The 12651-nt window shown below is 50.5% G+C and overlaps 1 protein-coding gene across 5 annotated transcripts in view; it reads right to left on the reverse strand.

Annotated features, from left to right (window-relative positions):
- LOC144145864 (cytochrome P450 3A41-like) overlaps nt 1-12651 on the reverse strand; it is a 58269-nt gene that overhangs the window by 17718 nt on the left and 27900 nt on the right. For 2 of the 5 annotated variants that reach the window (XM_077677674.1, XM_077677673.1), the window contains exons 5-8: nt 11480-11599; nt 2381-2469; nt 827-969; nt 254-375 (exon numbers count right to left, since the gene is read on the reverse strand). In XM_077677674.1, the coding sequence (XP_077533800.1) occupies nt 254-375; nt 827-969; nt 2381-2469; nt 11480-11599 (474 nt within the window). The remainder of the gene's footprint in view (nt 1-253; nt 376-826; nt 970-2380; nt 2470-11479; nt 11600-12651) is intronic. The other 3 variants (XM_077677676.1, XM_077677675.1, XM_077677677.1) reach the window with 2 other exon arrangements.

A 12651-nucleotide genomic window follows, 5' to 3' on the forward strand; every position in this document is an offset into this window, starting at 1 on the left:
TCTGCAGTAGCGCGCGTGCTTCTATTGCGACTGCAAGCAGTATACCGCTCGTACATTAAGCTATACGGCAACAGTCAAGCTCCCAAATCTAAGATTGTTTTAAGCACTGCCTGCGGTCGTATGCCTCTTTAGCTGTTTCAATTCAATATGTCTTGCACAGCAGAGATTGTTCCCGCTGGCCTTCATTAAATGTACGCAGCACAGTTGCCACCATTATTACATTATTGTTATAGGAAAAAACAGTTCAACTCACGCTTACTTTGTTCTTTGACTTCCGCTCTTCCATCAAGTGTGAAACAAAGGTCTTGAATAAGTTGGACTCTGCTTCTTTCGGGTAGTCCGGCTGCAGAAGCCTGTATATTTTCGGCATCATAACTGTGTAAGCAAAGCAAAGTGTAAACATGCAGGCATGTCACAATTCCTGCACTGTGACGTGGGAGAAGCATTCACGGACAAGGTTCTCCTAACTAGAACACAAGTACAGCAGCAAGCCTCTTCGAAGCACCCGTGCTTTAAGCTATCAATGCCAAGAAATAAAGATTTAAGGACCTATTATTAGACAGAAATATTAATTCTTCGGCGACTTGACCACCCTGCGGCCATGAAGACACGAGGATAAATGTAAAGCAGCAGTTTTGCTTCTGAAACCTAGTAGGTATAATATTATTTGCCTCACGCCCCTGCCTCAAACAACACGTAGCAACGATAACTTATCCTTGCTGATGTACTTTTACAAAGACCTCGCATGATGCTTTTGTATCATGGTGGAAAGTCCAGATCGTGATGGAGCGTGTCATCTACTGCAATAATTCATGTGACTACTTACATAACATCACGAGTTTCCAGCCAGCCAGAGTAATGGAAATGGCGTCAAGAGATTTAAGAAGCGGGTGGTCCTTGTCTGCATTCTCCAAGTCAACGCTGTAGTTCAAAGCAATCGTCGAACACAGCGACGAGTGCTCAGCCAACCTGTAGATACACAAAATGTTCGTGTCCGTGAACAAAAACTGTCTACGCTATCCTGTCAAAGGCGCGAACTTAGACGACCTATGACCTGGTTTTGACAGCTGTCAGAGCTCCGGGAGCAGAGCTCAGTGCCATGATTGATGGTTGGGAGTCCCAAAGGGCAACATGCAAGAGTACGCCGAGGTCCGTGCCCGAGAAGCTGACCGAAAGCTGCGCGAATATGCCGCTCTGAGTGAGATGCCCGTGTTACGGCCGTCGAAAACACGGTCAAATTCGTTGTACCAAGTCGATGGGTACACGGTAACAGTGCGGGACAGGCATGCATTCTCACGCGGGTGATGATGCGGTATACGCGAAGGACACAAAGTGCGTGCGACATCATTTCCTGGAATCGCAGGATAAAAACGTTACTGCGTGGGTAAGTGCTGGACACGCGGATGGCGGGAAATGGGTCTTCGCGGTGTGTATATTTTTTAATACACCTGACTGCGATGGCAAATGGTTTCAGCAACACTACCGCTGTGCTTGTAGACTACACACGCAAAAAAAACGGAGTTGTTTTTTAACAGTTCCGCCATAAAAATATCAGTTATGTTGTACTACCCAAGAAGAAAACGTGGACGAGAAGAGAGCAAAAGCGCAGCGCATACTGATCGGTTCAGCTGGTCTTAGAAAAAACCCACCGTCTGTTGCCTTGATCGGCACCCCAATCTGAGAACGATACCCTTTCCCGACCTTAAATCTGCGGCAATATGGGTGGCCTGACAGTTTTACAATGACGCTGTGGAAACATCGGTGCGCTGCAGACTCGTATGGGTCCCCCGTAGGTTCCGCAGCCGCTGTACTGTTTCCGCAGCCAGATTTTCCAATTTCGCGCTCATGTCAAACCCAGAAACAAATTACCCTATTCCGCAAGGTGTGGTTGACTGGAAACAGCTAACTCGTGCGTTCTTACAAGACTCTACAAAACTCTCCCTGGGAACATTTGCATAGAACTGATGACAAAAAAGATTAGCAAAATTTACTCGCAATTAATGTGAAACATACAAAACGCTTCCACGCAGGTAACATGATTACAAATCAACTGCTGTTAGTATCAGGCCCTTATTAGGCACAATTCCTTCACAAGATTTCAAACGAACATACTGAAACCAAGAGAATGACGATGCCAACTCATTGCAACAAAACGACCAATTTGTATATTCAAATTATAATGGACCTTTCGTCAACCAAAGTGGCACAAAAACCGACTTGCTCCATCAGAATAACGTGTATGCGTTTGTGTGCGTCTATGTGTGTGAGAGCGCGTGTGTGCGTGTGCGCGTGAGTGCTTGTGCGCGCACATGCATGTGTGCGAGAATGGAAGGGGGTTATACACTCCCTGGCCTTGAGTATTCAGAGATCTAAAACTTACTCGCTGATGTTCAGAGGCGTTTCCTGGGTAACAGCTTCCATGACCTTGGACACTGCCTTCTCTGCAGTAGCTTTGACCTTGAGCGCAATCTTTAGGATGAAAAAACCGTTCATTAGGCCTAACCGCCCTTGAAAGCATTTTTATATACAACGCATTTACACACATCCTTCGTTAATCCTTGTTACTCTTGTCGTCGATGTATCATACAAGTGAAGGAATGCCTCCAGGGAAGATCAAAATTTTCATAGGCAAAAAGAGAGCAAAATGTGTTCGGGATGTTAATAATGTTCGACTTATAGAACAACATTGAAATGGTCTCCCTGCGTCATGCGTGTATAATCGGCTGTTTTAATGTACATAAAATGACACAAGCAGAAAAAGCTATAAACGCGTCACTTGCAATGTACAGCCATAACAGTAATCTAACAAATTACGCAACCACTGCAGATCTTGCCTACCAACGCCATGTTCCACCAGCTTTATAAAGGATGATAGAAGAGCTGTCTCAAGTTTCTTGTAATTCAACAGGTTGATGCACGTAGCGACACGTGTTCGAGTGGTTCTATCGTTCTGCCGAAACCTTCGCACACTCTCAGCCCCCTTGTTTGTTCTCCTGATAACAGTTAGCGGCCATACGGCCCCTTAAACACAATATGGAGAGATAGCCAAAGGCTGGCGATAAAGAAGAGAAATGTTTTTACAGTCGTGCTTGTCATGCCAATTTTAAGCACTTTTCTGCCGGAGTCCCGTGTGGCAAGCTGCAGTTGTGACCACAAACTTGAAGTGCGTCTATGCATGCAGAGCCATAATGGTTCACCTTTTCCTGATAAATAATCTCAGTGCATGAACGTGAATCTTCTCCCCGAGCGAATGGGCAAACAGACGTGCAAGTAACCAAGGTTACAAGCAACCGCCACTGGAGCACGTGTCTTGAGACAACAGGGTGTTACGATTCAGCGCTCCCCTACCCAGCAAGTGCGTGCTGCAAGTTTTGTGTAGAGCTCTTGTGCTGTGTAAGAAAGCCTTTCTTCCTCGAACAGGCTACAAGATGCCTGAGAACAACGCCGCGTGGGCGCCCCGCTGTGGGAAAATCAACCTTGGCGGATGCAAAATAAGAAACGAACTGCTCTTCGTGTTGAAACTTGCACCTATAAAGCGAACACTGTAGCCGAGATCTACTCTCCCTCCTCTCTCAGGCGCAACGTGCGCTGCTTCTGCCGGCCCTCACGAACTCTGGAAGGGGTGTCCCTGTGGGGCTGTACTGTGTTCGAGCTGCGTGCAAATGCACTAGGATAACTGTTTGACCGTTAGCGCTTCGGTGATAAATACGCGGTTCCTCTGAGCGAACACAGAATTCGTTTGACAGCATCGGGTCCCGCTGTCGCTGTGTTCGAGCCATGCTGTAAAGCTCGCCCGGAAGGGAGGGCGATGTTCCTGTATCGTCGCTGACCGTCTCTCGCCATGCAGTAAACCAGTAAAGTTTTGCCTCAGGCTTTTTGTCGTCATCACCAACGCAGAACTTTTGGTGGCCGCTCGTCCACCACACTACCACTACATTGACGGAGGCGACGGAGCCCGGTTCGGGGACACCTTCCAGAATGCAGCAACTGGTGTCAGCGGTGCGAGATCCAACACCACGAACGTGAAGACGGTTAGGACTTCTTAGAATTCACGGCGGGCAATGGTGAGTGTGGTACATTTCTTCCCTGAGTTTTATTAGGCTTCTGAGGATAACTGGCAGGGCACGTGTCTTTGTGGCGTGGGTTATTCGCGCACGACTACTTTGGTGCAGTGTGAAAGTAGTACTTTGACAGGCCACGAATTTGAAAGCGTTAATAAAACAACTGTTCTTAGAGCGTGCAAAAGAGTTGCGCTTGGATGTCTGGACCTACTGTGAAGCCGGAGCTTATACAGGCTATACTCGCTCCTGGGGTTGACGCTGACGAGCTGTGGGAATGCATTGACCTGTACAATTGACTGGAGACCACCCGACGTCAGGCTACAGAGGCAGAACGCGAGGAGAGAAGCATGAACACGAGCTAGAAAATCGAGACAGGTAAATCCAACTGGAGCGAGAAAGCTTCAGCTGGAAGAATCAAAACCACAACAGAAGCTCAAGAGGCAGAAACAGGAACGTGAGCTCGAGATAGAAAACCATGAACATGAGCTCCAGTTCGAGCGAGAAAAGTGACACCATGAGATGGAGATTAAGCGTCCCGAAGTTGAGGCGTCTCGACCTAACCGTCAGCATATCAGGAGCGTGCAGCCTGCGGCGACTGAACGGCCTAACGAGTGACTTAAAGGGGCCCTGAAAGGCATTTTGAGCACACTAAATGAACTAGCGCAATCGCTAGATTGGGTCGCCAACGTCACCTGTGCCAAGTATTACTCTTTTGCGCGCAGCGGAAAGCTCACACTTTTGTTGCAAAGTTTGTCGCTTTTTTCTCACCCTTTCCTTCGTGTTTTTGGACGCCGCCATCTTCACATGTCTACATCATCGATTCCCAGATGTTCGTCATGAGCTAGACATCCTGCTATTGGGCGGCTTTTTCACGCACTTCCGGCAAAGAGATGAGTCGTCTGCTCAGCGTCGGCTCGCCGGCTGATCTGCCAGCGGAGTGCCGGAGTGCTTTGACATTTTACGACAAACGAAACAAGTGTAAACAAACGCTTAACCGTTTGTATTGAATGCAACACGGCCATAACACGACGTGGATTTTATTTTACGTGAGTACGTACCATAAAGAAAGTCCCGTGGCACTTCTTTGGTGCAATCGCAGAGAACGCCCTGAGCCGAATGCCCGGGTTTGACGCGTACATTTTATTCAACTTCAAAACAATCCAGAGATGCGTTTCGAACGAACGCAACGTCACAACATGCGTTGCAAGTCTGAACCGCGATTGACAGACGATGAGTTGCCTTCTCCTGCCCGTCGTAAATACGGCACTCACCTCACACCCGGTTTGCGGGGACGAGCAGCAAGTCACAACTCTGGCGCGCAAGCGAGAAGGCTTTTAGCCAGGCACACTACACATACCCCATGCGAGGTTGAGTGGTACGTCGTTCGAGAAAGATAATCCAGACCATGGGAAGCACTATCCACCCGCAGAAGTACAATGTCGCATTTCATCGCGAAACGAACGCGTGCACAACACACAGGAGGCGATGCACACACACACACACAGCTTCGGTCGCTGCATTGGCTTAGCTGCAAGCTTCGTTCGGACAATCAGCGATGCTACGACGATACAGAGCTGCGTGAGGACGACGTGCTAACCACTTCACGTATTTAAAAACACAGGGGCAAAGAACTAGGTTCATCGGAAGCAAAAAATCTTTCCTCCATTATAGTGCCTGAAATTTACTGGCTAGTGTGCCGAGTGCGGGCTCCAGGCGGGCGCCGGGAGCGATGTACGCGGCCGTCTGCCGCTTGGGGCGCTGCCATGCGGGAGTGTGCGCGTTCATCCGGCCCGAGCAGATCGCGCGGTTACCTCCGAGCTGCGTAGCAGACGGCAGCGGCAGAACTTTCCATTCCCGCTTGCGGCGAAAGCGAGCGAAAGCGACGGGAATTCTGTCGCGCAACCAAAATTTGTCCCGACCATTCGACAAAAACGATCGTCGCGCGACAAAGCGACGGAATTCCTGCCGCTCTCACTCGCTTTCGTCGCAAGTGCGAACGGGCCTTTATGCGCAATCTCCGCCCCACATAAAACAAGCTCTTGCTTGTCGCCTGAGCATACGGTTGATATCTGACTACGTTACACTGTGCTTGCCAGTGTATTTAAACGATGTCACTAGGTTTGAAACGTACGCGCTCGGCGTGCAGCTTTGTAAACGCAAGCGGTTTCACATACGCACGCTATTTTGCTGCTAATAGAGCTTTAGTACAGCGTTTGTGGCCTTTGCATACGCTAAACGCTAATTTTTTGCGTCCCGCTACGTGACACCGCGATGGGAGTTTTAGTAGAGCGTCTCATCAGTTTTGCGTAGCGACACACTAATGCATACGGCGCCATCTGTCAAATGTTTACCGAAATGTCTCTCCGGCTGATCTGCTAGCGGAGTGCCGGAGTGTTTGGACATTTTACGACTATCCAAACAAGTGCAAACATACGCTTTCCCGTCAGTGTTCAATGCAACACATGGGTGCAGCATGTCAGAACACGGGTTCTCGCTGATCGAGTGCAGCGTTGGTTTGCTCTTCGCCTTCACGTTCATCGCCGCTGATAAAGCGATCCGATCCGGCGCGTTTTGTGCACGGGTTCTGTGTCGGTTGAAAATGTCTTTTTTCACATGCCGCCGGTAGTAGGAATTACAACCGCCGCAAAATAACACCCGGCACCAGCGGGGCCACATCTGAGACCGCGCTTTTTGGATAAACAGTGCGCGGTGCACCAAAGGGAACGAGCGCACGATTCTCCCCTCGCGGCTGCGAGTTCGCCGCCGATACCAACTGCAGCCCTGCAGCTACGTACACCGCGAAAGGGCAAGGCCAGGCCGCACACATGCGGCCAGGTCATTCGTTCGCTTTTCCAGCCTGTCTCCATGGTGTCTACAGAGATGAAAAAGCCGAAAGAGCTGGCCCGTAGCAGACGGCAGTCTGTGGGAGCGCAATAGCGGAAGTACGTCACCGCTGAGGAGCGGAGCATCATGGGAGGGGAGGCCAACAGCGAAGAAACAGTTGAAAGGAGGATGAAATACGGCGCGACGATAATTCGCGGTTTTTGATTTACGATTTCTCAGCTAATACTCATCGCTTTAACAAAATTCTTGCAGGAGGAGATTGCTAATACATTGCTTTATTTGGTTACATGTACATCCATGCATCGGCGGAAGGCATTTCAGGACCCCTTTAAAGTGACACTACAAGGTTGGAGAAGGCATCGGTCTTTTTTTTTACTGTTCCGAACGTACGTGAGAGAAGGCCTCGTTTAGCCAGGCCGATATTACTTTTTGTTAGTTTTGGTTCAATTATTGCGCCCCTAAACGTAGCTGCCCTGCCTCTCCACCCATACGCTGCGCTTCCTCGCGTGGTTGTCATGACAGTTTAAACCCTGCCAAGGCCAACATGATGGTGGCGTTGCTATGGTAATTACTGCGCACTAATGTTTTCCCAGGCTCACCAGGGGAGGATGTGGCGCTAGTACCCCGCAATTATCACGGACGCTGGTTTGAAGGCTAAGAGGCCACCTCCTCGTTCAGCCGAGACACATGGCCGCAAGAGCTGCTTACGCTTTTGCAGGGTGAGGCATTTGACGGGATGGCTCGCTTGATAAAAGAGAAGTCGGAGGACTACGAGAAAGTAAAGTTGAGCCTCCTGCGTAAGTACAGGCTACCTGCGGAAGGAAAGCTAAGGGTGAGTCATACTCGGAGTTCGCCTAAAGCTGAGGGCAAAATAGAAAAGTTGGTTTAAGACGCAAACGTTTTCGGATAGCACGACAAGGTGATTCCGTGCTTTGGTCTAGAACAACATTACCGCCAGCTACTGGAAAACGTTAGGCACTGGGTGCAGGACCGGCTTGGTTTAAACTCGCCGACAAATTCGTCGCACGTTGCGGTGCGCAGGGGTCGAAAGAGGGCCAAAAAGAGTTCAGGCAGAGGCCTGACAAGTCAGGGCCAAAATGCAGAGCTTCCCAGGAAGACGGTGGAGCTCACAAGGACGTTGACTGGGATAGAGAAACTGGCCGGCAATACGAGAAAGGTGTAGCCGTAGATGAGCAGCGCCGAAAGAAAGCTGTGGAAACGCGCAAACAGCCCGCTTGTTAAAACTGCGGCGAAACGGCGCATTTCGCTGAGAGTTGCAAGAAAGGCAAGCTCGTCTTTCACGTGGTAAGCCAGAGCGAGGACAGCAGGCAGTTCCTGGAGCCCTGCGTACGTGAGCTCGTGGTCAACAGTAAACCGCGCCGAGCTCTTCGCGACTCAGTGCGGACGGTACACATGATCCACCCTTTCTACGTCGAGTCGGATCAGCTGACGGGACGGAGTGTTGGTGAAACAGGCCGCAGAAGCGCGGAACGTGTGCCTGCCGATTACTAGAATCAGAATCGGAGGTCCTTTGTTGAACAGGTCACCCAGGTGGCGGTATCCCCACAACTTCTTCCTGAATACAAATACCTATTCTCTAACAGGTCCGATCAGGTGTTGCGCGAGGAAGGTTTCAATCACGAAGCACTGCCGAGGAACCACAGCACTGAGCTCGCTGCGAAAGGCGCCATAAAGGATAGTGTCATCACCTCTACGAGGAACGGGGTGACTGAGAGAGATAGCGAAGATAGCGCAGTAACGGAGGCTCACGACAGAGGGCAGCATAAGTCCACTGAGCGCGGAAATGTGACGGCGTCGGGTTAGGAGCGCTCAGATTCACGGGAGCCCTTGGAAACGGCTACCGATACGATCATGCACAGTTCGTGAGGTAAAGACGTTTCGCAGGAGCGCGTAAGCGATCAGGCAATCGACACTAGCGACATGAGGCCGCACGCGTCCGCTGAAACAGGAAGTGTTTCTGTGGGTACGAGTTCAGACTCGAGCGACGTTGTGGTAAAGCCTGCAGTCGAGACACCAAACGGTTTTCGCGGTGCAGCTGAGAGCAATGACGATGTCACGACCGGGCGACTCGATTACGTCCTACCGCCAGCTCGGGCACTCGATGTCAATGAACGGCCGGCGGGGGACGACGAGAGAGAAAAAAGGAAAAACTTCCGGGCGTACATGAAGCGCGTGTTTCAGAGCGGGAACGCCGAGAGGTAAATCCGTGAGCTCGCATCGCTCCATGGGAGCTCCCCTTCCAAGAGGGAGTTCGCGCCTCTCATTTGAGCGTTGGAAAATCTCCCGCTCCTGCGCGCGCTCGACACTTGTCTCAGAGAATGTCCGGAGTGCTCTCACGTGGTCGCAGTCGCCTGGAGAGAACGGACACACCTGAGGTGTGATTTAAAAAGGGGAACGCCCAGGGCAATGTCCACCGCTCAAGTTGCAGCTCTCAACGCAAGAAGTGGCCTGTAGACGCCTGACGTTTTCGCTAACTTTGTGCTTCCTGAAGCAGGTTTCGTCATTTACGATTGCATTTGTTTTTGTGTTTGACATTTCGATTGACGCGAAATGTCACCCTTTCAGATTCATGCGCTTGGCTGGAGTACTGTTGGGTTAAAATGTAACTAGTGTAGTTAGTTAATCGCGTGTTTTTGTCGCATCCTAAAGCCTGGTTAAGGTGCAGTAATGATTTGTCTCCGCATTTTCCGGCGATGCGGTTGTGTTTTCGAGTGTTGTTCTGCCGCTTGCCTGACTAATGAATGTGCTACACGGTCGTTTCTAAGGTCTTCGGAAGGCCGTTTAACTGATTGTATATCCAGTGCCCCATTGTAAATACATAGGGAGCAGTTGTGGGGGGGAGTCCAATTGTCAACAGAAAGTCACCGTGTAGCACAGGCATAAGCCAGCGACGTTCCGGGGGAACAACTCTTCGTGCAGTTACTTATCCGGTGAATCTCCGGCACAGTGCCTTCAGCCGAGTCGCACAGGAGAACGGCACGGTGTCGTACGGCCCAAGCAGGGAGTCAAGCGTCTGCTGCGCACTTCTCTTCGAGAGCAACCCTCCGGACCACCGTTGAAGACCTTTGTCCATCGGAATCTCGGAACCGCGTGGGGAGATGCTGTTACGATTCAGCTCGCCGCTAGCCTGCCCACGCGTGCTGCAAGTTTTCCTTAGAGCTCCGGTGCTGTGTAAAAAAGGCCTGCCTTCCTCGGTCAGGCTAGAACATGCCGTAGTACGGACGCCGTGTGGGCGCCTTGCTGCCGGTGAGTCAACTTCGGCAGCTGCAAAATACGGAACGAACTGTTCTTCGTGTTGAAACGTGCACCTGCGACGCGGACGCTGCAGCCGAGATCATCCTCTCCCCCATCCCTCAGGCTCAACGTGCGCTGCTACAGCCGGCTCTCACGAACTCTGGAAAAAGTTTTCGTGTGTGTCTGTGCTATGTTTGGGCCACGTGCAAAAGCCCTAGAAGAACTGTTTGACCGTTAGTGCTTCGGGGATAAATACGCGGTTCCCCCGAGCGCAGACCGCATTCGTTTGACAGCATCAGATCCCGCTGTCGCTCTGTTCGAGCCATGCTGTAAATCTCGTCCAGAAGGTGATGTTGCTGTATCGTCGCCGATCATCTCTCGCCATTCAGTAAACCAGTGAAGTTTTGCCTTCGACTTTTCGTCGTCACCCCCAAGGTGGCAACTTTTGCTGGACGCACGTCCACCACGCTTCCACAACACTGACGGAACCGACCAAACCCAGTTCGGGGACGACTTCCCGAATATAAGAGGGGCGAGCCAAATACATTGCAAAGTGCATTAGTCCCAGGATACCTCACTCCGAACCACACATTTTCGGGCATCCTTTGGCTACACGTAAATTAGAACAGAACTGTAGTAAACATCATCTCCATCGCACTTGACACAACTCGCCCCTGTTACATTCGCAACCGTTGTGCACATCATGACCGAGAAAAAGACACCCATGTAGCAAAACAAACGCTCAGTTACATCAACCGGCTGTGTTATTTGTTATTGCTGTGGCTACAGAGGAGGTGTATTGCATCATGCCGATATATTTATATAAAACTCCTTTTAACAACACTGAAAGAGAGCTCATACATTTTAAGGTGTGCTGTATCAACATAGAAACGCTATGGCACATGATTTGCGGGTGGCAACCCGCTGGGAATGACGTTTAGGGCGTATCAACAAACACTCTTATAGTAAAGATAAGAGTTCTTCGCTTGGTGGTGCCCACAGTATACACAACTGCGGCTTTGTAGTAGAAGAACCATTCGACATGACGTATTACGCAGCGTAAAGTTGGAGATTATGATTAGGTACCTTAGGAAAGGCCGTCAGGTCTATAGAATACCCACGTCCGGCACACTGAATTAGACTCGCTCCCTCGCAGCCAAAATTTTCAACAGCGTCTACAAACTCTGATACCAGAGCTTTGGAAGCAGCGCGGATTCGCGATCTCCCGGACAAAGGAGGGTCAACCAGCCCCGCTTCCTAAAGATTCTGCTCAATAAATATTCTTACTACTATCGCTACTACTACTTTTATGTACCTACCTTCCGGAGCCTGATAGGATTAAGCGCTGGCAGGAAAATTCTCCTTGTCTTGCTCCACTCGTCGCCTGAGAGGTTGAGGATCGACTTCCGCCACAACTCGCTTCCGACCCTCTGAGCCTCCTGCCAGAAAGAAGAATAAAGCGCGTAGGAACCCGTACATTCACAGTCGAAGGACGGGTCATTTTTTCCCCCACCACTTTCGTTTGTCTTAATTCTGGCTTATGTGATATAAACTGAAAAGTCACAAGGCTTTCATTTTGCGCCATTCTGTATGGTTATGTACACGTGGCGTGAACGCGCAACTCATCGCTTTTACTGGTTGCTATTTTCAGCGAAGCTGTTTGCCTCTCGTTGGAGGGGACATTTTATGTCGCAAAAAAAAAAATAACCAGGCAGGACCCAGGAGTTCTCGCCCAAGACGAGGAGCGCATGGGTCAGGCTAATCAGGCGTGCAGCATAGAGCTCGATATTCGTGTAAATAAAAAACCACAAAACAAGCATCAAAACCGGATCATGGATGAAAAGGCGCGGTGAACAATGGGACCCCCCACCCCCATGTGTTCTGGTAAAGATTAGGTTTCAGCTGCTCTCGAAAGGGGCGGGGGGTTGAAGTCATTCGTGGACTAGCTCATGTGTCAGGCTAGGCAGGAACCAGCAGTTCTCGCCCAAGACGTCGAGCGCATGCGCCAGGAGCCAGCATTTTGCCGCCAGAGATTCCGAGTGCGAGTGACAAGCCCGCCGAGGCGACGAGGAACAGTTCATACACTCCCCCATCAGGATGTCTAGTGGTTTACAACTGCTGAGCTGGACATCCACTTTCGCAGGGTGGGATGGAGTGCAACCCGCCGCGGTGGCTCAGTGGCTAAGGCATTGCGCTGCTGAGCACGAGGTCATGGGTTCGATTCCCGGCCGCCGCGGCCGCTTTTCTGATGGAGGCGAAAAGCAAAAACGCCCGTATGTACGAGATTCCGGCGCACGTTAAAGATCCCCAGGTGGTCAAAATTAATCCGGAGCCCTCCACCACGGCGCGCCTCATCGCCTGCGTTGCGTCGGTGCGTTAAACCCTGCAATCAATCAATAAGTCAATTTTTTATCTAGCCAACGCGTACATTTCCTTTTTACAGGGTAAGCATCCCTTCCCGAGTACCGTAGCCAACACCCTGCATTTCCAA

The sequence above is a fragment of the Haemaphysalis longicornis genome, unplaced genomic scaffold, assembly GCF_048455015.1.
Source record: "Haemaphysalis longicornis isolate Haplotype H1 unplaced genomic scaffold, Haemaphysalis longicornis Haplotype H1 scaffold_7, whole genome shotgun sequence".
Classification (NCBI taxonomy): Eukaryota; Metazoa; Arthropoda; class Arachnida; order Ixodida; family Ixodidae; genus Haemaphysalis; species Haemaphysalis longicornis.